Genomic DNA, 25,580 nt, shown 5'->3' with positions numbered 1-25,580 from the left:
CATAGAAGTCTGATGGCAGAAAAAAACCTCCTGGTCCATCTAGTCTTCCCTTATACTATTTTCTGTATTTTATCTTAGGATGGATATATGTTTATCCCAGGCATGTTTAAATTCAGTTACTGTGGATTTATCTACCACGTCTGCTGGAAGTTTGTTCCAAGGATCTACTACTCTTTCAGTAAAATAATATTTTCTCATGTTGCTTTTGATCTTTCCCCCAACTAACTTCAGATTGTGTCCCCTTGTTCTTGTGCTCACTTTCCTTTTAAAAACACTTCCCTCCTGGACCTTATTTAACCCTTTAATATATTTAAATGTTTCGATCATGTCCCCCCTTTTCCTATACAGATTGAGTTCATTAAGTCTTTCCTGATACGTTTTATGCTTAAGACCTTCCACCATTCTTGTAGCCCGTCTTTGGACCCGTTCAATTTTGTCAATATCTTTTTGTAGGTGAGGTCTCCAGAACTGAACGCAGTATTCCAAATGTGGTCTCACCAGCATTCTATATAGCGGGATCATAATCTCCCTCTTCCTGATTGTTATACCTCTAGCTATGCAGCCAAGCATCCTACTTGCTTTCCCTACCGCCTGACTGCACTGTTCACCCATTTTGAGACTGTCAGAAATCACTACCCCTAAATCCTTTTCTTCTGAAGTATTTGCTAACACAGAACTGCCAATACAATACTCAGATTGAGGATTCCTTTTCCCCAAGTGCATTATTTTACATTTGGAAACATTAAACTGCAGTTTCCATTGCTTTGACCATTTATCTAGTAAAGCTAAATCATTTACCATATTACAGACACCTCCAGGAATATCAACCCTATTGCACACTTTAGAGTCATCGGCAAATAGGCAAACCTTCCCTACCAAACCTTCCCCTATGTCACTCACAAACATATTAAAAAGAATAGGACCCAGAACAGACCCTTGTGGCACACCGCTTGTAACCTGACTCTGCTCAGAATACTCGCCGTTAACAATAACTCTCTGATGTCTACGCTTCAGCCAGCTGCAAATCTATTGAACTATCCAGGGATTAAGTCCAATCTTCACTAATTTATCTATCAGTTCTTTATGTGGAACCGTATCAAAGGCTTTGCTGAAGTCCAGGTAGGCAATATCCACGGCACCACCTTCATCCAACACCTTTGTGACATAGTCAAAGAAATCAATGAGATTAGTCTGACATGATTTGCCTTCAGTAAAGCCATGCTGATTTGGGTCCAATAAGTTATTCTTTTTTAGGTGCTGATTTATCCTCTTTTTGAGTAGAGTCTCCATCATTTTAACTACCACTGATGTCAAGCTAACTGGCCTGTAGTTACCAGCTTCTTCTCTACTGCCCTTCTTGTGGATAGGCACAACACTGGCCATTCTCCAATCCTCAGGAACTTCTCCTGTTAACAAGGATTGTTTAAACAAATCAGTCAGGGGGGTAGTAATGACAGATCTGAGTTCTTTAAGAACTCTGGGGTGGATGCCATCTGGACCCATTGCCTTATTTATCTTTAATCGTTCAAGTTCTTCTAAGACACCGGCTTCTAAGATCACTGGAGCTGAATCCGTACAGCTGGAAGCAATGCTATATCCCTCCATAGTATTATTTTGTAAGGTGTCTTTTGAGAAAACTGAACAGAAGTAGCTATTGAAATTTGCCTTTCCTCTCCTTCTAATAACCTATATCAATATTTCTAAGGAGAGAACATGGGCATATATATGATGAGCATGTGCAATGTGTTGTGTTAAAAAAATGAATGCATTTATTTAATCTTCAATTCAGCAATTATGAAGTCTTCAAAAACAAATCCCTACCTGTAGATGAAAAGTTACAGAGGATAAAATAAAGAATTCCCTGCCTTCACATTAGATTGGATGTAAAATGTATACTGTGTCTCACAGTTCAAAAGCTAAGCTATTCTATTACCATATGATGCCTTGTCCCCAAATTTTTATTTGTGATTTCATATACATCCAGGTTGCCTAGTTCAGATGCAAAAGACAGTACTGTAAAACAAATCTAGACAATGCCAAATGAAAGCCTTGTATGTAGAACCTCCATACAGGATGTCAAACTTGTTTTTGCTCCCTTACCCCTCAAAATTAATTTGAAATATAAAGAATAGATGAAACCATCAACTATTTATTTATTTATTTATTTATTTATTTTGTCCAATACAAAATTGAATTGAAGAGAAAGATATGTAATAATATAAGTAAAGAAAAGAATAGAAGAAAAGATATAAAAGTATAGGTGAACAAATTTGAAAGGAAGAAAAGATAAATGAGATAAGGAGAGACAACTGGACAGGGAAGGAAGGCACACTGGTGCACTTATGCACGCCCCTTACTGACCTCTAAGGAACCTGGAGAGGTCAATCATGGATAGTCTAAGGGGAAAATGTTGTGGGGTTAGGGGTTGACACTACTGAGTCAGGTAATGAGTTCCACATTAAGAACTAATTGATGTTCTTTCTCAGTGACTTAAGAATTGAGAAAGAGAGAATAGGCGTTGATTGCTTACCTGAACGCCTCTTCTCGTACGGTGAGCGGGTACAGCAGTCACATGGGTTGCTCATGTCCAATCCGGTGGAACTGAGCCTAGTGTTAAAAAAGCTTGCCGGATCCGCCCCTTCCCCAGAATTCGCGAATCCATAGACTAGGCTCAGCTGTGAAGCTCTGTAGTGTTCAACTCTTATTGTTAGAGGAAAAAGGATTATAGAAGGTAAAGAAGACACATACAAGGGCGGGAAGTGACTGCTGTACCCGCTCACCGTACGAGAAGAGGCGTTCAGGTAAGCAATCAACGCCTATTCTCCGTACTGAAGGAGCGGGTCCAGCAGTCACATGGGACATACCCAATAGATGGTCCCTAGGGAGGGATTAGATTGCTATCGTGTGAGATAACGGATTGGAGTACCCTTCTGCCGAAGGCAGCGTCCGCTGAAGCGTAAGCATCAATCTTGTAGTGCCTGATGAAGGAATTTGGCGAGGCCCAAGTGGCTGCTTTGCAGACCTCCTCCAACGGGGTTTGAGTCGCCCAAGCGGCCGAGGTGGCTGCGCTCCTGGTGGAATGCGCTGTGATGTTCCCTGGGACTGAGAGGGAGGCCGATTCATAGGCCTTAGATATAGTCCCTCTGATCCAACGGCCTATTACTGTTGAAGACACTTTGGCACCCATGACTCTGGGGTGATAGGCTATAAACAGTGCTTCTGACCTCCGAAAGGGTCCAGTGCGTTGGATATAGATTCTCAGCGCTCTAATAAGATCCAGGGTGTGCCATCTAATTGCCAAGGGATGGTCTCGTTGGAGGCAGAAGGATGGTAGGACAATATCCTGAGTTCTGTGGAACATGGAACTGACCTTGGGTAAGAAGGTGGGGTCCAGTCGCAAGACTACCTTGTCCTGATGAAATTGACAAAGGTCCTGCCTGATTGAGAGGGCAGCCAACTCCGAAATGCGTCGTGCAGAGGTAATAGCCACCAGGAATGCTACCTTAAAGGATAGGTACCTGAGGGACGCCGATTTTAGGGGTTCGTATGGTGCCTGCGTGAGGGAATGGAGAACCCGTGGCAAATCCCAGGATGGATACCTGTGGACCTTGGAAGGTCTGAGGTTGGCTATGCCCTTGAGGAATTCCTGAACTTCAGGGAAGGATCGGAGAGGCTGTCTGCGGGGACCCCCTAGGACAGATGAAATGGCTGCCAGATGACGCCGGAGGGTGCTGGTGGAAAGTCCTTTATGGAAGCCTTGCATAAGGAAGGAAATGATTCTGTGTATGGGGATGCACAGAGGGGAGAGACCTTCCTGTAGACACCACTGGTGAAACTTGGACCACGTGTGGTCGTAGATTCGATTGGTCGAACCCCTTCTGGCCTTTAAAATGACCTCCGCTGAATCGGGGTCATGACCACGCAGTTCTAAGTCTCTCCTGATAACAGCCAGGCGGTGAGGTGGAACCACTCCGGGTCTGGATGGAATGAGGCCCCCTGCCGCAGCATATCCCCCGAAACGGGGAGTCGCCAAGGGTCCTGGACGGACAGCTGTTGGAGATCCGCGAACCAGGGCCGGCGGGGCCAATGAGGGGCGATTAAGAATACTCGGGCCCTCTCGGTGAGGACCTTGTGAATCACGTCCGGGAGAATTGGAATTGGAGGAAATGCGTAGAGTAGGCCTGGAGGCCATGGACTCCGGAGGGCATTGATTGCTTCCGCTCCCGGGGATGGAAATCTGGAAAAGAAGCGAGGGAGTTGGGCGTTCGCATTGGTCGCGAAGAGATCCAGGATTGGTAGGCCGAATCTGAGGCTGATTTGATGGAACAGGTCTTGATGGAGGTTCCACTCTCCTGGGTCTATCGTTGCTCGAGATAGCCAATCCGCCTGGACGTTGAGGCTCCCCGAGATGTGGTCGGCTAGGAGCGACCGAAGATGTTTTTCCGCCCAAAGGCCTAACTTGAGGGCCTCCCTCATGAGGGCCTTGGATCTCGTGCCCCCCTGTCTGCAGATATGGCTTTTTGTGGCAATGTTGTCGGTGAGAATGAGAACGTGCCGGTTGGGAATGCGAGGAGAGAAATGCTTCAGAGCCAGGGAAACGGCTCTTAACTCTAGCCAATTGATTGGCCTGGAAGCTTCCTCCGGGGACCACGTGCCCTGGGCTATCATCCCCTGGGCGTGGGCGCCCCATCCCGATAGACTGGCATCTGTGGTGATGACAAATTGATCCGGGCACCTGAACGGGGATCCTTTGTCCATGGCCGGAGACTTCCCCCACTTGAAGGATCTGCGAACACTTGGTGGGATGACAATGCGACGATTTGAGTTGCTGTGCCCCGATCTCTGAAAGGGTAATAGGAGCCACTGGAGTTCCCTAGCATGAAGGCGAGCCCAGGGAATGATGCCTATGCATGACACCATCTTCCCCAAAAGGGATGACAGAGTTACTATGGATACTGAAGAATTAGATAAAATGTTAGAAATTAACTCCCCTATACTGAGTTTTCTCTCGGGAGAGAGAAAAACCTGGGAAGATTCTGAATTAATAATGGATCCCAGGTGTAAGATGGATGTGGAAGGTTGGAGGTGACTTTTATCAAAGTTGATGGAAAATCCATGGTCCTGAAGGACTGACATGGTGACAGAAAGGTCTGTTTTCACTTTCTCTAGGGAGTTCCCATGAATCAAAATATCATCAAGATAACATAAAATGTGGATGGGAGACGCCCGGATATAGGCCGCCAGGGACCCCAAGAGCTTTGTAAAGACCCGAGGGGCCGAGGAAAGGCCAAATGGCATCGCCCTGTACTGGAAATGCCTGCCTTGAAAGGAAAAACGTAAAAATTTTCTGTGGCATTTGGCTATAGGAATGTGGAGGTAGGCCTCAGTGAGGTCTAAGGAGACCATGAAATCTCCCGTGTGGATGGCGGCCAAAACAGAAGATAAGGAGTGCATCTTAAACTTCCTATATTTGATGAATAGGTTTAGCTTCTTTAAATCCAAAATAGCTCTCCAACCTCCGGAGGACTTTGGAACCATAAATAGGATGGAGTAAAAACCTAGGCCCTTCTGACCGGAAGGAACCGGTTGAATGGCTCTGATGGACAATAAATGAGAAATGGCCTCCTCCATACGGTTACAATCTGAGGAGGACCTGGGAGAAGGGCAGGAAATAAAACGTTTCGGGGGAGGAGAAATAAATTCTAAAAGAAGGCCTGTTTGAACAGTGTCAATGACCCAGGGGTCCTTGGAGGTGAGACGCCAATTAGAGGCGAAATGGGCTAGGCGACCCCCTATGGGAATTGAGGAAAGATTACCATCTAGGTTTCTTTGAAGCCCTGTTAGAGGACGCTCCCCTTTGGAAGCGAAAACCTCTGCCCCTGGAGTTCCTACCTTGGGAACGAAAGCGGGGGGAATACTGACCTGGAGATCTCTGATAGGAAGCCGCTTGATCTTGCTGGCGCCCTGGGCGACGAAAGGACTGCGTTTTGGTAGCCTTTTTTGTGGTTGGACCCAAAACTTTCTTCTTGTCCGTGGTTTCCGTGAGGAGTGGATCCAGAAGATCACCGAAAAGAAGGTCGCGCTTTAAGGGTCCCTGGGATAACTGCCACTTCTGGCGTACTCCCGCTTGCCAAGGGCGAATCCATAGGAGTCTTCTTGCCGTTGTAGAAGCTGCAATAGACTTAGCAGAAAATCTAGTAGATTGCAAGGTGGCATCAGCCACGTACTGGGCAGCTGCAAAGACCTTGTTGAAGTCTTGTTGACCTCTCAAGTCATCGGGAGGAATATGCTGTTGAAGTTGGCGAAGCCACAGAAGCATGGCTCTGGAGAAAAAGGAAGCTGCTGCAGAACTTTTAATGGCCCAGGAATCTGCGGTGAATCCTCTTTTGAGCATTTGTTCAATCCGCTTGTCCTCTGGGCGGAGGACTTCCTCCGCTTCGCCTGGCACAGCCGCTGCCGAGTGAAGGATCTTGACAGGTTCATCCGGTTTGGGAAAAGAAAGAAGCTCTTCATAGGAAGAGGAAAGTTTGTACAACTTTCTGTCCTTGGTGGAGGGATTAAGGCCAGAGGCTGGGAAATCCCACTGTTTGAGTAAAGCATCTTTAAACAATTTAGGCATAGGAATTACCTCGTTATCCTCCTGTTCCTCTGTGAAGTAAGGTAAATTCTCCTCCGGGGGATCAGTGGAAGTGGAGGCTTGTTTCTCCTGGGCCGCTAATCCCGTAGAAATTCTAGCTTTGAGGAGGAGAGATTTGAATAATTGAGAAGGAAAAATAGTAATTGGAGAAGGAACCTTTATTTGGGATTCCTCATCATCTGAGAGGCCTTGAAAGGGATCCTCATCATCCTCCATATCCTCATATTCGTCCTGAGAGGAATCTGAATCATCCTGAATAGGAGCTCTAACCGCTGGGGAAGAACCCAAGGGGCGGGAGGGACGAGGAGGAGGAGGAGGTAAGGGAAGCTCATTGATGGTGGAGAGTTTGGCATCAATGGCCTTGGACAACACAGCAAAAATAGATTGGAACTCAGGAGGTAAACTAGAAATATCAGCAGGAATGGCAGAAGAATCCCTAAAGGCCTGGGAGGATCCTGGCTGGGGGGAATCTTCAATAATATCTGGTTCCTCTGGACCTATGCCCCATAGGTTAGGTTGGGGTCTGTCTAGGTTAGGCTCAACCAGAGATAACACAGGGACCCCAGAAGGAGGTAGACTAGAGGCCTCTGGGGGGTCTTGACTACTGAGTACTTGGGCCTGTACTTTCAAACGTTTTGCTGATTTGTCATGGTTCTTTGTAGGGCCAGGTCCCTTCTCTTCTCGGCCCTGGTGACCTTGGTCGAGGGGCGGGCCCCTGGAGAAGAGGAGGAAGAGGCCTGGGGGATACTAGTAATCTCATCGCCTGTAGGCCTGGCCTCTCTGGGACCTTTAGTTGTGCCTCTCTTGGGAAAAGTAGCCATAGTCTGACAATTAACAGAAGGCAAGGCTGAGCCAATAACTGAATAATTAAGGAGAAGAATTTCAAGGACTTCCCAAGAGGAATGGATCCTGCTTCGAGGCCTCGAAGCTGCTGAGACTTGAGGGCAATCTGGGCAAACCCAGAGTTCGTGTCCCCAAATCCAGCGGGGCCAGCCTCCCTAAACTTTATAATTAAGTAAACCAAGGCACTCTGGTTGGAGGCTTAGCCGGTGGAGAATTAAGCCTGGGCGTCCCAAGGCCCGCTCCGGGATCCACGCGGTGGACTGAGGCCTACGCGGCTGGCAGGAGGCCAACACGAGAGGCCTAAATTTAAAAAGGGCGCGAAGGCCTTCGCGCCGAAAAATCGCTCCGTAATATTTCTTAAAGGGGAAGCGATCGACTAAGTCCAGGAGACTAGAAAGACGTCTCACTCCGCAGGAGGTATTTCTTAAGCCCTTTAATAATATACAATAAAGAATCAATAAATCAATAAATCAATACTTGCACCAAGACCTCCAGGCCAAAGGATTAAAGGAATCCACAAGCGGCAGCGGGGATCGTACACGGCAAAACCGCCGGGGGAAAACGAAACCGCAACTTCTCCAAGGAAAAAAGCCGAGCCACAAACGGCTGGCGCTATTAGTGCAAGTAAATAATAATGGTAAAACAATTCTTACTACTTTTGAAGGAAAAGATCGAAGGGAAGGTGTTAGAATGTTGAACGAGCTATCACAATACAACCGCAGGATATGCGAACTGAGCGAATTCTGGGGAAGGGGCGGATCCGGCAAGCTTTTTTAACACTAGGCTCAGTTCCACCGGATTGGACATGAGCAACCCATGTGACTGCTGGACCCGCTCCTTCAGTACGGAGAAACACACACACATACAGAGAGAGAGAGAGAGAGAGAGAGAGACAGACAGACAGACAGACAGACAGAGAGAGGCACGGACACACTAAGTGGGGTGGAGAGAGAAGAATTCAGTCAAAGTCTGCTCCTGAGCTACACAGCTTCTAAACTAACAGAACTTTTCATCCTCGCCACGTACATTAAAAATGAATTAGAATTAGAAATTCTATTCCACATATACATTTTAATACACATGGCATGCATTTGCCTGCCTTCTTTTTACCATGGGGGAAAAAATCTGGATACAAGGGAAACCTATCCAGCTACAGAAGTATTAATTCTTCTATTTCTATGAAAATGTTACTATGAATCGGGAAACAAAAATCAACTATTTTGCAGCAGCTCCAATAGTGTTGCTTCAATGGCAGGAATAGGAAAATGCAGCCAGGATTGATTCAATTTTTTGGAAACTTTTTGCAGGTCTTTGTAACCCCTCCTGAGCATACAACAGCCTTGAAAAAGTGAAATGAGAACTTGGCAAAAATACTATCTGCAATCTAGAATGGAGTTGTGGAGTTGCAAAGCATCCATCAAATTCTTAACCTCCTTATAAGTTTCATTAAAGCTCTATAGAACATGTAGCTGAAGAAAAACATAGTAATAATTGTTTTGACTTTAGGAGATAGAGTGATGAAGGTTTTCATATTTCAAAGATCTTCAGAATATAGAAACATAGAAGATTGACAGCAGAAAAAGACCTCATGGTCCATCTAGTCTGCCCTTATACTATTTCCTGTATTTTATCTTAGGTTGGATATATGTTTATCCCAGGCATGTTTAAATTCAGTTACTGTGGATTTACCAAGCACATCTGCTGGAAGTTTGTTCCAAGCATCTACTACTCTTTCAGTAAAATAATATTTTCTCATGTTGCTTTTGACCTTTCCCCCAACTATCTTCAGATTGTGCCCCCTTGTTCTTGTGTTCACTTTCCTATTAAAAACACTTCCCTCCTGAACCTTATTTAACCCTTTAACATATTTAAATGTTTCGATCATGTCCCCGCTTTTCCTTCTGTCCTCCAGACTATATGATATTAATTTATAAAGCATGTATCAAGTAGGCAAAATAGTGATACTTTTCTATTTATTTTAGTGTAGCTTTTAGTGTAGCTTTAGTGAACCGCAATAAATAGGCTTTGCTCTTAGCAATGTCAGAGTTATAAGATCACTGGGATCTGAAGCTGCTTTCAAATTGGGGGGAAACCCTCATATGGAATGACTCAGGTCAGGTTTCTAAACCTTCAGAGAACAAGCATAATTATACAACATGCATTCCTATTTTTACTCACACTAGTGGAAATAAAGTAGTACATTGTACCTATTGCGTTTACATAAGCATCAATCAGCAACTTATTCCCAGAATTCATTTTAAAAGAAGTTACCAATAGGCATCTGCTTTGTATACTTGAATTGCTAAAAAGCAAAACAACTTTTTTCCACAAAGTACACTTTTTTCCTATTTATAAATCATAGCATACCATGGTCTTAGTGCTGTCCTAGATCATATCCAACGACAGACTGTATCTACCGGTAATTGGCAGACAACCCATATACTGTATTGACAGAACAGACTCGCAAAACAGGAAATGCTACTATGTACAACTATTATAGCTAGAGATAGGCAGAACCTCTGGAAAACTTCCCAAGGACATCAGGTCCCAAAACAACATGCTAATGGCAGAAGCATGTTACTGATAAATAGTACCAATTACATTCACAAAATAGGCGTTGATTGCTTACCTGAACGCCTCTTCTCGTACGGTGAGCGGGTACAGCAGTCACATGGGTTGCTCATGTCCAATCCGGTGGAACTGAGCCTAGTATTAAAAAAGCTTGCCGGATCCGCCCCTTCCCCAGAATTCGCGAATCCATAGACTAGGCTCAGTTGTGAAGCTCTGTAGTGTTCAACTCTCATTGTTAGAGGAAGAAAGATATAGAAAGGTAAAGAAGACACATACAAGGGCGGGAAGTGACTGCTGTACCCGCTCACCGTACGAGAAGAGGCGTTCAGGTAAGCAATCAACGCCTATTCTCCGTACTGAAGGAGCGGGTCCAGCAGTCACATGGGACATACCCAATAGATGGTCCCTAGGGTGGGATTAGCTTGCTATCGTGTGAGATAACGGATTGGAGTACCCTTCTGCCGAAGGCAGCGTCCGCTGAAGCGTAAGAATCAATCTTGTAGTGCCTGATGAAGGAATTTGGCGAGGCCCAAGTGGCTGCTTTGCAGACCTCCTCCAACGGGGCTTGAGTCGCCCAAGCGGCCGAGGCGGCTGCGCTCCTGGTGGAATGCGCTGTGATGTTCCTTGGAACTGAGAGGGAGGCCGACTCATAGGCCTTAGATATAGTCCCTCTGATCCAACGGCCTATTACTGTTGAAGACACTTTGGCCCCCATGACTCTGGGATGATAGGCTACAAAAAGTGCTTCTGACCTCCGAAAGGGTCCTGTGCGTTGGATATAGATTCTCAGCGCTCTGGTGAGATCCAGGGTGTGCCATCTAATTGCCAAGGGATGGTCTCGTTGGAGGCAGAAGGAAGGTAGGACAATATCCTGAGATCTGTGGAACATGGAACTGACCTTGGGTAAGAAGGTGGGGTCCAGTCGCAAGACTACCTTGTCCTGATGGAATTGGCAAAGGTCCTGCCTGATTGAGAGGGCAGCCAGCTCCGAAATGCGTCGGGCAGAGGTAATAGCCACCAGGAATGCTACCTTAAAGGATAGGTACCTGAGGGACGCCGATTTTAGGGGTTCGTATGGTGCCTGCGTGAGGGAATGGAGAACCCGTGGCAAATCCCAGGATGGGTACCTGTGGACCTTGGAAGGTCTGAGGTTGGCTATGCCCTTGAGGAATTCCTGAACTTCAGGGAAGGATCGGAGAGGCTGTCTGCGGGGACCTCCTAGGACAGATGAAATGGCTGCCAGATGACGCCGGAGGGTGCTGGTGGAAAGTCCTTTGTGGAAGCCTTGCATAAGGAAGGAAATTATTCTGTGTATGGGGATGCACAGAGGGGAGAGACCTTCCTGTAGACACCACTGGTGAAACTTGGACCACGTGTGGTCGTAGATTCGATTGGTCGAACCCCTTCTGGCCTTTAAAATGACCTCCACTGAATCGGGGTCATGACCACGCAGTTCTAAATCTCTCCTGATAACAGCCAGGCGGTGAGGTGGAACCACTCCGGGTCTGGATGGAAGGAGGCCCCCTGCCGCAGCATATCCCCCGAAACGGGGAGTCGCCAAGGGTCCTGGACGGACAGCTGTTGGAGATCCGCGAACCAGGGCCGGCGGGGCCAGTGAGGGGCGATTAGGATTACTCGGGCCCTCTCGGTGAGGACCTTGTGAATCACGTCCGGGAGGATTGGAATTGGAGGAAATGCGTAGAGTAGGCCTGGAGGCCATGGACTCCGGAGGGCATTGATTGCTTCCGCTCCCGGGGATGGAAATCTGGAATAGAAGCGAGGGAGTTGGGCGTTCGCATTGGTCGCGAAGAGATCCAGAATTGGTAGGCCGAATCTGAGGGTGATTTGATGGAACAGGTCTTGATGGAGGTTCCACTCTCCTGGGTCTATCGTTGCCCGGGATAGCCAATCCGCCTGGACGTTGAGACTCCCCGAGATGTGATCGGCTAGGAGCGACTGGAGATGTTTTTCCGCCCAAAGGCCCAGCTTGAGGGCCTCCCTCATGAGAGCCTTGGATCTCGTGCCCCCCTGTCTGCAAATGTGGCTTTTCGTGGCAATGTTGTCGGTGAGAATGAGAACGTGCCGGTTGGGAATGCGAGGAGAGAAATGCTTCAGAGCCAGGGAAACGGCTCTTAACTCTAGCCAATTGATTGGCCTGGAAGCTTCCTCCGGGGACCACGTGCCCTGGGCTATCATCCCCTGGGCGTGGGCGCCCCATCCCGATAGACTGGCATCTGTGGTGATGACAAATTGATCCGGGCACCTGAACGGGGATCCTCTGTCCATGGCCGGAGACTTCCACCACTTGAAGGATCTGCGAACACTCAGTGGGATGACAATGCGTCGATTTGAGTTGCTGTGCCCTGATCTCTGAAAAGGTAACAGGAGCCACTGGAGTTCCCTAGCATGAAGGCGAGCCCAGGGAATGATGCCTATGCATGACACCATCTTCCCCAAAAGGGAAGATAGAGTGACTATGGGAACTGAAGAATTTGATAAAATGCTAGAAATTAACTCCACTATACTGAGTTTTCTCTCGGGAGAGAGAAAAACCTGGGAGGATTCTGAATCAATAATGGATCCCAGGTGAGAAATGGATGTGGAAGGTTGGAGGTGGCTTTTATCAAAGTTGATGGAAAATCCATGGTCCTGAAGGACTGACATGGTGACAGAAAGGTCTGTTTTCACTTTCTCTAGGGAGTTCCCATGAATCAAAATATCATCAAGATAACATAAAATGTGGATGGGAAACGCCCTGATATAGGCCGCCAGGGACCCCAAGAGCTTTGTAAAGACCCGAGGGGCCGAGGAAAGGCCAAATGGCATCGCCCTATACTGGAAATGCCTGCCTTGAAAGGAAAAACGTAAAAATTTTCTGTGGCATTTGGCTATAGGAATGTGAAGGTAGGCCTCAGTGAGGTCTAAGGAGACCATGAAATCTCCCGAGTGAATGGCGGCCAAAATAGAAGACAAGGAGTGCATCTTAAACTTCCTATATTTGATGAATAAATTTAGTTTCTTTAAATCCAAAATAGCTCTCCAACCTCCGGAGGACTTTGGAACCATAAATAGGATGGAGTAAAAACCTAGGCCCTTCTGACCGGAAGGGACCGGTTGAATGGCTCTGATGGACAATAGATGAGAAATGGCCTCCTCCATACGGTTACAATCAGAGGATGACCTGGGAGAAGGGCAGGAAATAAAACGTTTAGGGGGAGGAGAAATAAATTCTAAAAGAAGGCCTGTTTGAACAGTGTCAATGACCCAAGGGGCCTTGGAGGTGAGACGCCAATTAGAGGCGAAATGAGCTAGGCGACCCCCTATGGGAATAGAGGTAGGATTACCATCTAGGTTTTTTTGAAGCCCTGTTAGAGGAAGCTCCCCTTTGGAAGCGAAACCCTCTACCCCTGGAGTTCCTACCTTGGGAACGAAAGCGGGGGGAATACTGACCTGGAGATCTCTGGTAGGAAGCCGCTTGATCTTGCTGGCGCCCTGGGCGACGAAAGGACTGCGTTTTGGTAGCCTTTTTTGTGGTTGGACCCAAAACTTTCTTCTTGTCCGTGGTTTCCGTGAGGAGTGGATCCAGAAGATCACCGAAGAGAAGGTCGCGCTTTAAGGGACCCTGGGATAACTGCCACTTTTGGCGAACTCCCGCTTGCCAAGGGCGAATCCATAGGAGTCTTCTTGCCGTAGTAGAAGCTGCAATAGACTTAGCAGAAAATCTAGTAGATTGCAAGGTGGCATCAGCCACGTACTGGGCAGCTGCAAAGACCTTGTTGAAGTCTTGTTGACCTCTCAAGTCATCGGGAGGAATATGCTGTTGAAGTTGGCGAAGCCACAGCAGCATGGCTCTGGAGAAAAAGGAAGCCGCTGCAGAGCTTTTAGTGGCCCAGGAATCAGCGGTGAATCCTCTTTTGAGCATTTGCTCAATGCGCTTGTCCTCTGGGCGGAGGACTTCCTCCGCCTCGCCTGGCACAGCCGCTGCCGAGTGAAGAATCTTGACAGGTTCATCCGGTTTGGGAAAGGATAGAAGCTCTTCATAGGAAGAGGAAAGTTTGTACAACTTTCTGTCCTTGGTGGAGGGATTAAGGCCAGAGGCTGGAAATTCCCACTGTTTGAGTAAAGCATCTTTAAACAACTTAGGCATAGGAATTACCTCGTTATCCTCCTGTTCCTCTGTGAAGTAAGGTAAATTCTCCTCCGGGGGATCAGTGGAAGTGGAGGCTTGTTTCTCCTGGGCCGCTAATCCCGTAGAAATTCTAGCTTTGAGGAGGAGAGATTTGAATAATTGAGAAGGAAAAATAGTAATTGGAGGAGGAACCTTTATTTGGGATTCCTCATCATCTGATAGGCCTTGAAAGGCATCCTCATCATCCTCTATATCCTCATATTCATCCTGGGAGGAATCTGAATCATCCTGAATAGGAGCTCTGACCGCTGGGGGAGGACCCAAGGGGCGGGAGGAGCGAGAAGGAGGAAGAGGTAAGGGAAGCTCATTGATGGTGGAGAGTTTGGCATCAATGGCTTTGGACAACACAGCAAAAATAGACTGGAACTCAGGAGGTAAGCTGGAAATATCAGCAGAAATGGCAGAAGAATCCCTAAAGGCCTGGGAGGATCCTGGCTGGGGGGAATCTTCAATAATATCTGGTTCCTCTGGACCTATGCCCCATAGGTTAGGTTGGGGTCTGTCTAGGTTTGGCTCATCCAGAGATAACACAGGGACCCCAGAAGGAGGAAGACTAGAAGCCTCTGGTGGGTCTTGACTACTGATTACTTGGGCCTGCACTTTCAAACGTTTTGCAGATTTGTCATGATTTTTTGTAGGGCTAGGTCCCTACTCTTCTCGGCCCTGGTGACCTTGGTCGAGGAGCGGGCCCCTGGAGAAGAGGAGGAAGAGGCCTGGGGGATACTAGTAATCTCATCGCCTGTAGGCCTGGCCTCTCTGGGACCTTTAGTTGTGCCTCTCTTGGGAAAAGTAGCCATAGTCTGACAATTAACAGAAGACAAGGCTGAGCCAATAACTGAATAAATAAGGAGAAGAATTTCAGGGACTTCCCAAGAGGAATGGATCCTGCTTCGAGGCCTCGAAGCTGCTGAGACGTGAGGACAATCTGGGCAAACCCAGAGTTCGTGCCCCCAAATCCAGCGGGGCCAGCCTCCCTAAACTTTATAATTAAGTAAACCAAGGCACTCTGGTTGGAGGCTTAGCCGGTGGAGAATTTAGCCTGGGACCCCCAAGGCCCGCTCCGGGATCCACGCGGTGGACTGAGGCCTACGCGGCTGGCAGGAGGCCAACACGAGAGGCCTAGATTTAAAAAGGGCGCGAAGGCCTTCGCGCCGAAAAAAATCGCCCCGTAAATTTCTTAAAGGGGAAGCGATCGACTAAGTCCAGGAGACTAGAAGGCGTCTCACTCCGCAGGAGGTATTTCTTAAGCCCTTAAATATATTGTATACAATAAATAATCAATAATTCAATAGATTAATACTTGCACCAGAACCTCCAGGCCAAAGGATTAGAAGAATCCACAAGCGGCCGCAGGAATCGTAACCGGCAAAACCGCCGGGGGGAAACGAAACCGCAACTTCTCCAAAGGAAAAAAGCCGAGCCGCAAACGGCTGGCGCTATTGGTGCAAGTAAATAATAATGATAAAACAAATCTTACTACTTTTGAAGAAAAGGAACGAAGGGAAGGTGTTAGAATGTTGAACGAGCTATCACAATACAACCGCAGGATATGCGAACTGAGCGAATTCTGGGGAAGGGGCGGATCCGGCAAGCTTTTTTAATACTAGGCTCAGTTCCACCGGATTGGACATGAGCAACCCATGTGACTGCTGGACCCGCTCCTTCAGTACGGAGAACAGTGGCTACTGTTATGGAATTACAACTTACATTCTAAGAACAAAGCTTTATCTGTACTATGTGAAAGAATTAAATACCCTGGATGAATAGTTACTTATTGGATATTTTGTTCCTAGCAAATGTGTGCAATAAGGTAAGATAATACAGAACCTTATTTATCTGGACATGATTTCCTTAAGAGAAAACAGGTCATTATTGCTTTCTGCATATAATGATACAACATGGATCATATTATTAAACTAATATGACAAGAGGCATCCAGATGATCACTAGATGACTGTTTCAATGGTGAGATAAAGTTGTTGTTTTAATCATTTAATCATGCCTGACTCTTGGTGACTTTATAGGCAAGTGCTCTCCATTCTACTCTATCGAGCACAACTTCTTTCAATTGTTTCACGTTCAACTTTGTATCAGATTTGACATTATGAAGCCAACCTGTTATTTGCTTCCCCTTTTTCTTCTTCCACAAACCATTCCTCCCATCACTGCCTTCTTCAATAAATTTGCAAGCATGACATAGCCAAAGTAAATCAGTCATACTCTCATGATTTTAGATATTAAAGAAATATTAAAATGCACGGATATAGTTTTTGTCACTATTATCTGAAAACTTCCATTGGACTTTCACTAGTAACTCCATCACAGCTTTAGATATATCTCTAGTGTTTTTATTTTGATCAAAAATGTGTAAACCTGTTTTTCACCTTAAATTTCTCTGATAATATTTTAAAAGGACCAAACTTCATCACAGCATCAAGAATAAGGAAGACAGTTAGCCAAAGCAACCAAATAATTGACCTTCATCCAGTCACCTTTATGTGGGCATAAATCCAGTTAATAATTACTGAGATTTCCCTTAAACTCTCTTATCATCCGCAAAACATTTGTGAGCCTCTAAGAAAGTTGCTGAGTTAATTACCTCTCCTATTCTGAATCAAAAGGGACAAAGTACTGATCAATTTTAATCATCAGGATCTAAATATTGATCACTCGTATTCAATAGGAATCCTTGCATTCTCGTGAATTAAAACAAAATAAGACACTGAAAGAAAATGATTTTTTTTATTAAAAACAGTAATAAAAAATAAAATCACAACAAAAAATATCTCTGACGTAAGGAAAATATTAAGAGAATGAGTACAGTGATCTAAAAGCTGTCAGGCAGCGTCTATTGAGGGTTAACATAGGCATAAGAAGGCTCTGCAATGGTGGGATTAAGACTTTTTTCCCATACTGTGTTAAAGCATCCTCTGAAGTAGAAAGAAGTGGAATACTGAGTTTTGCTGCTTTCGAACAGCAAAACCATCTCTCTACCAAGAATATCAAGGTTTTCCATGACAAATAGAAAAATAGAACTGCCCAAGCTATTTCCAGAAAAGAAGAGCACTAAATATTGAATAGGGGTATTTACCAATAGAACAGTGACTGAAACATATATGATTATATCAACAATAAAGCTGTAAATAGCAATTGTGACTGCACTGGGACACAAGGCGTTTTGGGTTTTGTGCATCCAAGAGATTTGGGCATTAAGACACTCACTTATCCTCACAACAACAACAACAACAACAACAACAAGCTTCCATACAACCCTTACAAATATTCTTTTCTAAAAGTAGTAGACATTTAGCAATTGAACATTTAGTAAGTGGAAACGAACTAGAACTAAGAACATAAGTGTGACCTTCAAAAGGACATAACACAGCAATGTCTCTCTTTTTGTAGCAGGTGGCCTGGCAAGTCTTTCCATCACATCTCTGTTTTGGTGGAAGCTATCTGCTTCTGTAGATAATGTAATCTAGCAGCTTGCCATTTCATCCACCCGACCAATGCCAATAAGCAAATCACCAGTACTACTTGAAAGATTAAAATCATCACAATAGGGTGTAGGGCAATATTTAGTACTCCATTTGAACTTGGGGACCATCCCAGGAGCACCTCCCACCAGGCATGGTCTCCAGCTGCTGCAACCTTTGCTACAATCTGGGCAATTTCCTGATTGTTGTGGTGAATCTCAAGAGCAGCATTTTCACCCATATCTCTGAGTTTCAGTAATTCTTGCTTGAGGGAGGGGTGAGAAAGCAGATTTTTAAGAGTAGAAAGCCCAAGGCCAAGTGAAATAGGAAGTACTTCTTTATACAAAGAGGGATAGGCTTTCATGTGTTGCACCGTCCAAACAGGCACACGAAATTGGAAATCACATCCTACAATCACACTAATATTGCAAAAGCAGCGATTGATATACGGCAGCATAGGTTGGATGATGACACTATTAATTATTATAAATTCGCATGGAGTTCTGACACAAATACAGCCCTTGCCAGTATATACAACAGTAGACGTTTCTTCTTGGGCCACGTCAAAAGAACAATGAGAGTTATTTATAAGTTGAGGAGAAAAGCATTCCTGGTGCTCTTCTAAGCTGTTATCATCGCATACAAAGCCTAAATTTTCTTTTTTAACACAGCCCTGCACATTAACGCTTTGCCACTCGCCATCCCTCAAGTGTGCCCATTTATTAGCGTCTCTGGAATACATGACCAAGTCTCTGTCAATCTGGAACCCCAGGGGCACTATTGGATAGATAGGAATAATCTGAGCGGCCTCCACAGTTATTAAGAATAACCGCAGTATGTTTTGAGCAGAGTCATAAGATGCATTTAGCAATCTCCACCAAGCTTCTAAAGCAATTTCACCTGGTGTGAGTTCTGGTCGAATTAAATTGCTTACTTCCATGGGAATTTTTCCTGCTTTAGCTTCTCGAATCATATTCATGATTACATTTTGGGAAATTACCTGGGCCTGGCCACATGCTAAAGCCAGTGAAACATTGTTTTGGAGAGACTGAATCCCAGAGACTATCAGCATGTTATCATTTTCTAAAATTGTTTCCCAGACTGGAAGCACTTTACTAATAGCTTGTGGTTGTTTTGTGAGTTGTGAGAAAGATTTGGTTAATGGGGCAGTAAGCTTTCCTATTTGTTTTGTAGAATATGAAAGTTTGTTAGCTAATACCTCTATGTTGGCTGCATCTATAAAAGAAACTCCTGCTCCCAGGGGACCTAGCCAATCTGACAATTCCCTTTTTATTCTTTCTTCGTGGTGTACTCCTTCCCACATTTTAACCCATTCTACCCAACCTCTGTGGCTAATATCAAGAAAGGGAGAACACTGAGGCACTTTCTGTGACACATTCAAACCTTCAAAATTAATTTGTACCTCTTTCAGAGAAGTCTGTGGGTTCCTAACAATTTGCTCAGGCTGATCTAATTTTAATACATGAGATCCAATAATTGGATTTCTCATATGGCGCAATGAAAGAAGATCTGTGATCAATGGGTTAAACTGAAGAACTGTTTTGTTTTGAAAGCCTAGTTCTAACTGATACAACCCTTGTTCACTATTTTTTTCTGTTACAGAAATGTGACCATAGAATTTAAACTTAAGAGCAGATGCTTTTTGATCACAATGCGTTCCTTTAATTGGAACTACCCAATCTGGGGGTCCCTGTCTAATTAAGTCTCTTCCCTTTAATTCCCAGTCATGTGATTCCCAGTTAACAATCGTTTGGGTGGTTTTTTTCCCAGAAGGTGAAATTAAGGATAGCTGCAAATGATTTTTAAAAAATCTATCATGCTGGGATCCAACAATAGTTCTCAGATGCAATGGCGCACCAATTTTCCATAAAGCAGCAGAAATAAGGGCAATGTCACATGAATAGTCCTGGATTGTGCTCTTTCCAGTTCTGTGGGACTCCAAATGTGTTGGCAAAGGTCGACATGAAACAGGTATATGAAAAGTTGAACTGTCCGTTTGCATGTCATAACAAAAATGTCCAATTTCTCCACTGGCCTTGACAGAACAATTAGCCAAATCTCTCCAATGGCAGCTGACTGAGTCTGAAGCAGCATGGAATATGTACAAGCTCTGGAACACTGCAGGGTTGGATCTGTTGGCATACAGTCCATGCATGCGGCATATCAACTTTATTTCAGATGCTCCTCCTTTTGGAAAACAAGCCCAGAGTTTCACAGGGATGGTAGACGCATTCTGGGTAGCAGAAACAAGCATCCATCCATTCCACAGGCACAGCAGCAAAGACAACGTCCTCGAAAGCATCTGGGAGAGAAAAACACAAAAAGAATCTCCAAAGCCCCGATTGCCTGGATGTGCAGTACCTGAGAACGTATCTAAGGTACTCCTGCTGCTTTTAAGTTAGAGTATTCATTTCTTCTTTACAACTGCATCACTTAGTGACATAAGGTTTGCTAACTCAAGGATTAGCTGCATTTTTAAAAAAGTTTTGTCTTAAGGCGAAGGAGCCCATCTAACTACACTTGTTAAAATCTGATCTCTATTTAGGCTTCCCTACTCAAACATATCTATTATAATTGGGCAATCAGAAGCCAACATTACATCTATTGAATCGGAACCACAACACTTAAATCATGAGACATATGAGTGATACTCCTTGTCAATTGCTGTGCAAATTAACCAATGGGCTCTCAATGTACACTTTCTTCTTATAGAACCAAATATGGAAGACCACCTAAAAAATTCCATAGGATGCTTCCTTTTGTTATAATGTAGATCAATAAGGAAGGAAGGACCACTTCCACTTCCGCATTCCCTGCTTCCATAGAATTCTGATGATCTGATGGCAGAACAAGGTGCCTGACATTGAGGCCCACCCCAGGGCAGGCCTGCCATCTATTCCCACCCTGCTGATGAAAGCCCAGGCACGCTGGGCAGGCCATGTTGCTAGGATGTCAGACCATCGCATGCCTAAACAGCTCCTCTATGGTGAGCTGTCTAAAGGAAAGCGATCGCACGGGGGACAAAGGAAGTGATACAAAGACACGTTGAAAGCCTCCTTCAAGTCCCTCGATATCGATACCACCTCCTGGGAAACCCTGGCACAAGATCGGCCAACATGGCGCATGTTGATCCACCAAGGCTGCCAGACATCTGAGGCCAGAAGAACATTCATAGCAGAAGAGAAGCGAGCACTCCGCAAACCCAGAGCTGCAAATGCCGTGACAATGGTGCCCGCACATGTGTGGCCAGAAGAACATTCATAGCAGAAGAGAAGCGAGTACTCCACAACCCCAGAGCTGCAAATGCTGCAACAATGGTGCCCGCACATGTCTGCCCAACATGTGGCAGAACATTTCATGCCCCTATAGGCCTTGCCAGCCACCTGCAGACACATCGTGTACAGCCCACAACCCTTTAGATGTCAAGGTCCTCTTCGAACACAATGAGCGAACATCATCATCAGATCAATAAATTTTTGTTTCAGATGAGCCGGACACATACATGTAACAATATATAAGTGATTTTCTATTGTTTTCTTCCAAGTTGCTTTATTGTCCTACTTATGTCCTAACCAATCTTGACCTTTAGCTTCCAAGACAGAGATAAGGTACTTATGCATATATGCTTATGGACTTGCTTTCCTCCTATTTCTGAGACAAAAAAAATACTGTACAGTACATCACTTCCCATATCTTTGCCCCAACAATGATACTGTTGCCACAATTCGGCAGCAAAGTTAATAAAACTGTTCTCTGCATAGTTTTTTTTTTTTAAAAGCACATTTCCTATTTGGTAGCTGGTTCATCTGGACTAGGGAGAAACAATGTTTGCAGCGATGATGTTGCATATTGGTTTTTCCCAGCACAAAGAGCCAATCTTGAGCTTTGTTTTCTTATCTTTACATCTTCAGGATATAGAATGGGGTCCACTGGGAATGGGAAACCTTCCTTTCAAAACATTTCTGTTCCTAGTGATACGCTACTAGGCATCCTTTTTCCTTTTGCAGCACTCTCATATTATACCATTCACTGCAACACCTGATGCTTTCTGAGAAAAGTAAAGCATGAGAGTCTAATCCAATCCAATGCTACAAGAGTGGGCACTACAATTTAATGCCATGCCATGCTACTGCAACTTCCATTCAGCAAAGTGGTGGTTATCCATCCTTCCTCCTGTCTACCCCAAAGCCAAACTGCTGCCATTGCTGTCCCTGTCATTAATTTCACTTGCATGCATTCTCTACCTACCCACTACTGAGAAAAGCCAAAGCCAACCTTTGAGTGAAAGCAGAAAACCAAAGGGATTTGGAAGGCTTATGAGTAGCACACATTCATCACAGTTAAATCTCCATCTCATTGCCAGCATTCTTCTGGCAATGAGATGGCATTGTGGACACCCACAAAGGAAAATGCGGAATGAGGATGTACAGAGGGCACCCTGCAGATTGTTGCTATTTGTGAGGTTTTTTCTATATGACACACAATATTGTACTATTGGTGTTTTTTTAGTGGAAAACATTATCTTCTTGATTTGGCTTCAACCTATCACAGAAAAAAAACCTGGCAATAAGATGGAGATTCAACTGCGAGGAAAGGTCCTGAACTACCAGTAATAAACCATCTCCAAACCAGGATAAGGAAATTGTAGGAATGAGCCCAAAGCCAGCCAGATCATGCTACCTGCTGAAACAGATTGTAAGTCTTTAATTGGGATCTAGGTCATGTTTAAGCAGTTTAAGTCCAGGATTTTCCTTCATTTTTGTTTTTCACTACTATCAGCTTCCCAGCTGAGGATTACTCAGAAGTAGTCTTATCAATTTTTCCAGTATTTTTTCAACAATACAAAATTAATTTGGAAGGATGATGAAAAGGTCATGTGGTTGAGGAAATAAAAGACCTAACAGATTAATACAATTGTTCTTGCTTGTCCCTGAAAATCTTGCCTAGCATTGTACAGAACTCTATGGATAGCCTAAAAATTGAAACACATACAGTGGTACCTCTACTTATGAATTTAATTCGTTCCGTGACCAGGTTCTTAAGTAGAAAAGTTTGTAAGGAGAAGCAATTTTTCCCATTGGAATCAATGTAAAAGCAAATAATGCGTGCGATTGGGGAAACCACAGGGAGGCCCTGTTTCCTCCCAGGAGATTCCTAGAGAGGCCCCTCGGCGGCTTCTCCCTGCCTTTTCCGGTTACAGTTTCGGAGGCTCAGGTTTGTAAGTGGAAAATGGTTCTTGAGAAGAGGCAAAAAAATCTTGAACACCCGATTCTTATCTAGAAAAGTTCATAAGTAGAGGCGTTCTTAGGTAGAGGTACCACTGTACTTGCCCCAGTTATAACAATTAAATATTCATATTATTAGTATATATATATATATATATATCCAGTATAAAGTCACAGAGGGCTGTTATGCTAACAGTAATGGTATTTGAATTGGGAGACAGCAATCTAACTCTAAACAGTTTTGTCCATCCCTACATTATGGTAATATATAACAACCTTTATCTACTGTATTTAAGTCTGCCTTACCAAGGAATAGCTACTGTTGTAGTAGCTATTCCTTGCTTTCCTCCATTTTCTTTTTTAAAATCATATCTCTTCCTCCAGTAAATCTTTATCAGTTTTTTTGTTCTTCTACAAATTATTAAGAATAACTGAATGATCAATCTCTTATCTCCTTCACCAACCATATCAGCACCATCATGTCTCACAATGAAAACGTTTTCAGTGTATAAAGCAAAAATGAGTGAATAAATGTGTGAACAATTCATAGCCTTGTAATACTGCAACCAAGAAAAACTATCCTTAGAGTTCCATGAGAGAAATAATGTAGTGTACAAGGGACACTGAACTTAGATTGGGAAAACCCAAGTTTAAAATCTAAGAGAAATTTACCTAGTCACTATGTCTTAGCTCAACCTACCTTTTTTGTTTAAGGACAACTGGAAGACGAAATGCAATGCATCTTGCCTTGACCTTTTGAAGGAAAGATAAGATCTAAATTTGTCAAATACAAGCATCTGGTGATACAAAAATATACTATGAATTTAAATAAAGACATTTTAATCTATCACATTACTTATATGTACATTAAAAAAAACATAAATCCATCCATTCTGCTTTTTTCAGTATGCATCATTAATGGAATAAATAAATAAATTAAAAGTCACAAAGGAAAACTACAAATAAAAGGGAGTGTGTTACAGGTGCTTTCCCAAACATAGTTTAAAATATATGCAATCAGCAGATAGCAGCATGTACCAACCTTAAGTGATTTCAGAAGCTAAGCACCACAAAGTCCTACTTAATATCTGGACAGAGGATTGCTTGGTAATTCTATAATTATAGGCAAAGAACATATTCATTTAGTAAACAAATTTATTTAATATTTTGTATTATTATTATTATTATTATTATTATCATTATCATTATTATTAATTAGATTTGTGTGTATTTTTATGAAGACAATCCCATAGCAAAGGAGCAATGCACATATATCTTGGTGACTGTTTCTCCCTCAACATTCAATTTGGATATTGCTTACCAATTCAGTAGTATTAAATGCTTGGTGTCTGCCTGCCTGCCTGCATGTATGTGTATAAATGTATAGATCTCTTTCAAGTTATACTTCTGGTAATTTCATGGACATGCCATTCAGTTTTATTCCATTTTTCAATCAACTAAAAATAGATTGCAAGGCAATGTTTCTATAGACATTAATATTGTTTGTCTGTCTGAAAATTAAAATGATCGTTGCTTACTAATGTATCCCACTACATTCTCTTCCAATACAAAGGCCTTATTATTTACTGAAATTGATATTTCCATTAAGTACAAGCAAAATGATGGTTGTGTGCTGAATACAAAATTGTAAATAAAGTTGCAGATTACTATGCATATTTATATTGGTGCATTTAAGAATGAATAAAGCAAAACATTTGTAATGTTTTTATTCTGTCCTTTCTGCCCAAAATGCAAATAAATATATTGGATGTTTTTGTAATATTTTGCAACTGCTCCTGAATGTAACTTGCATACTTCCATGGAATACATACAGAGTTTCAAAGAAAAAAAATATCTAATGACTAATACTGTACACGTATCATAGGGGGGAAAAGAGAAAACTGAATTTGAAAACAATCTTTTAAAAAAGCTCTCAACCATAAGACTAAGATTTGTTGTTTAGGATGCAGACCTGGGATAATAGTTTTATATTACAGGATAGTATATTCTTGTTAACCATTTAAAAGAAAGAATTGTTTGATAGTGGCACCAAATGAGCAGAGAGGAAGTGGATTTCTCATCACTGGATGCATTCAAACAAAGGGGACACAGCCATCTGTCACAACTGCTTTGATCTGGATTCCTGCACTGAACAGAGAGTTGGATTCAATATATAAATCATGCTTTCCAGGTCTCTCGGTCTATGACTAAAAACCTTTCTTACAAGAAAAAAAGCATGCAATTTTTTTTTTAGATTTTGAAAAATATTTCAGGTTAAAATTAGGATAGCAAATTAGGGTTAGAATTAGGACACTAAACACAAAAACTGAATGTGTTCCTTTCTGTCTTCTGAATATAACAACCAACATTAAAATGGTTGGGAAGAAGTGTCCCATTTTGCTCTCAGCATATACAAATTCTACATAAAGACAGCCACCAATTTGTTTTCCCCCCTATTTTTTATGGGCAGAACACCAGTGAGATTAATAGTAAAATAAAATATTGAAAAGACAGTATTAACTTCTATCCTGATAGTGGCCATTCACAAAATTATTGTTAGATATGATACATATATTCTTCTATAAATTTATTTAGCCAATAACTTTACTCAAGTAACT

The 25,580-nt window shown here is 43.6% G+C and overlaps 1 protein-coding gene across 8 annotated transcripts in view; it reads right to left on the bottom strand.

Annotated features, from left to right (window-relative positions):
* The window catches only part of PPARD (peroxisome proliferator activated receptor delta), a 70,010-nt gene that overhangs the window by 26,080 nt on the left and 18,350 nt on the right, over positions 1-25,580 (bottom strand). For 2 of the 8 annotated variants that reach the window (XM_070745315.1, XM_070745318.1), the window contains exons 3-5: positions 24,005-24,075; positions 23,663-23,715; positions 16,969-20,039 (exon numbers count right to left, since the gene is read on the bottom strand). The exons of 2 other annotated variants lie outside the window; for them this stretch is intronic. In XM_070745315.1, the coding sequence (XP_070601416.1) occupies positions 17,670-20,039 (2,370 nt within the window). In that variant the 5' untranslated portion in view covers positions 23,663-23,715; positions 24,005-24,075 and the 3' untranslated portion in view covers positions 16,969-17,669. Of the gene's footprint in view, positions 1-16,968; positions 20,040-23,662; positions 23,716-24,004; positions 24,076-24,934; positions 25,111-25,580 lie in introns of those variants that run through there. 4 more of the 8 variants (XM_070745317.1, XM_070745320.1, XM_070745319.1 and 1 more) reach the window with 4 other exon arrangements.

Source organism: Erythrolamprus reginae, chromosome 3 (assembly GCF_031021105.1).
Source record: "Erythrolamprus reginae isolate rEryReg1 chromosome 3, rEryReg1.hap1, whole genome shotgun sequence".
NCBI lineage: Eukaryota > Metazoa > Chordata > Lepidosauria > Squamata > Dipsadidae > Erythrolamprus > Erythrolamprus reginae.
This window is presented reverse-complemented; position numbering and strand designations above follow the sequence as displayed.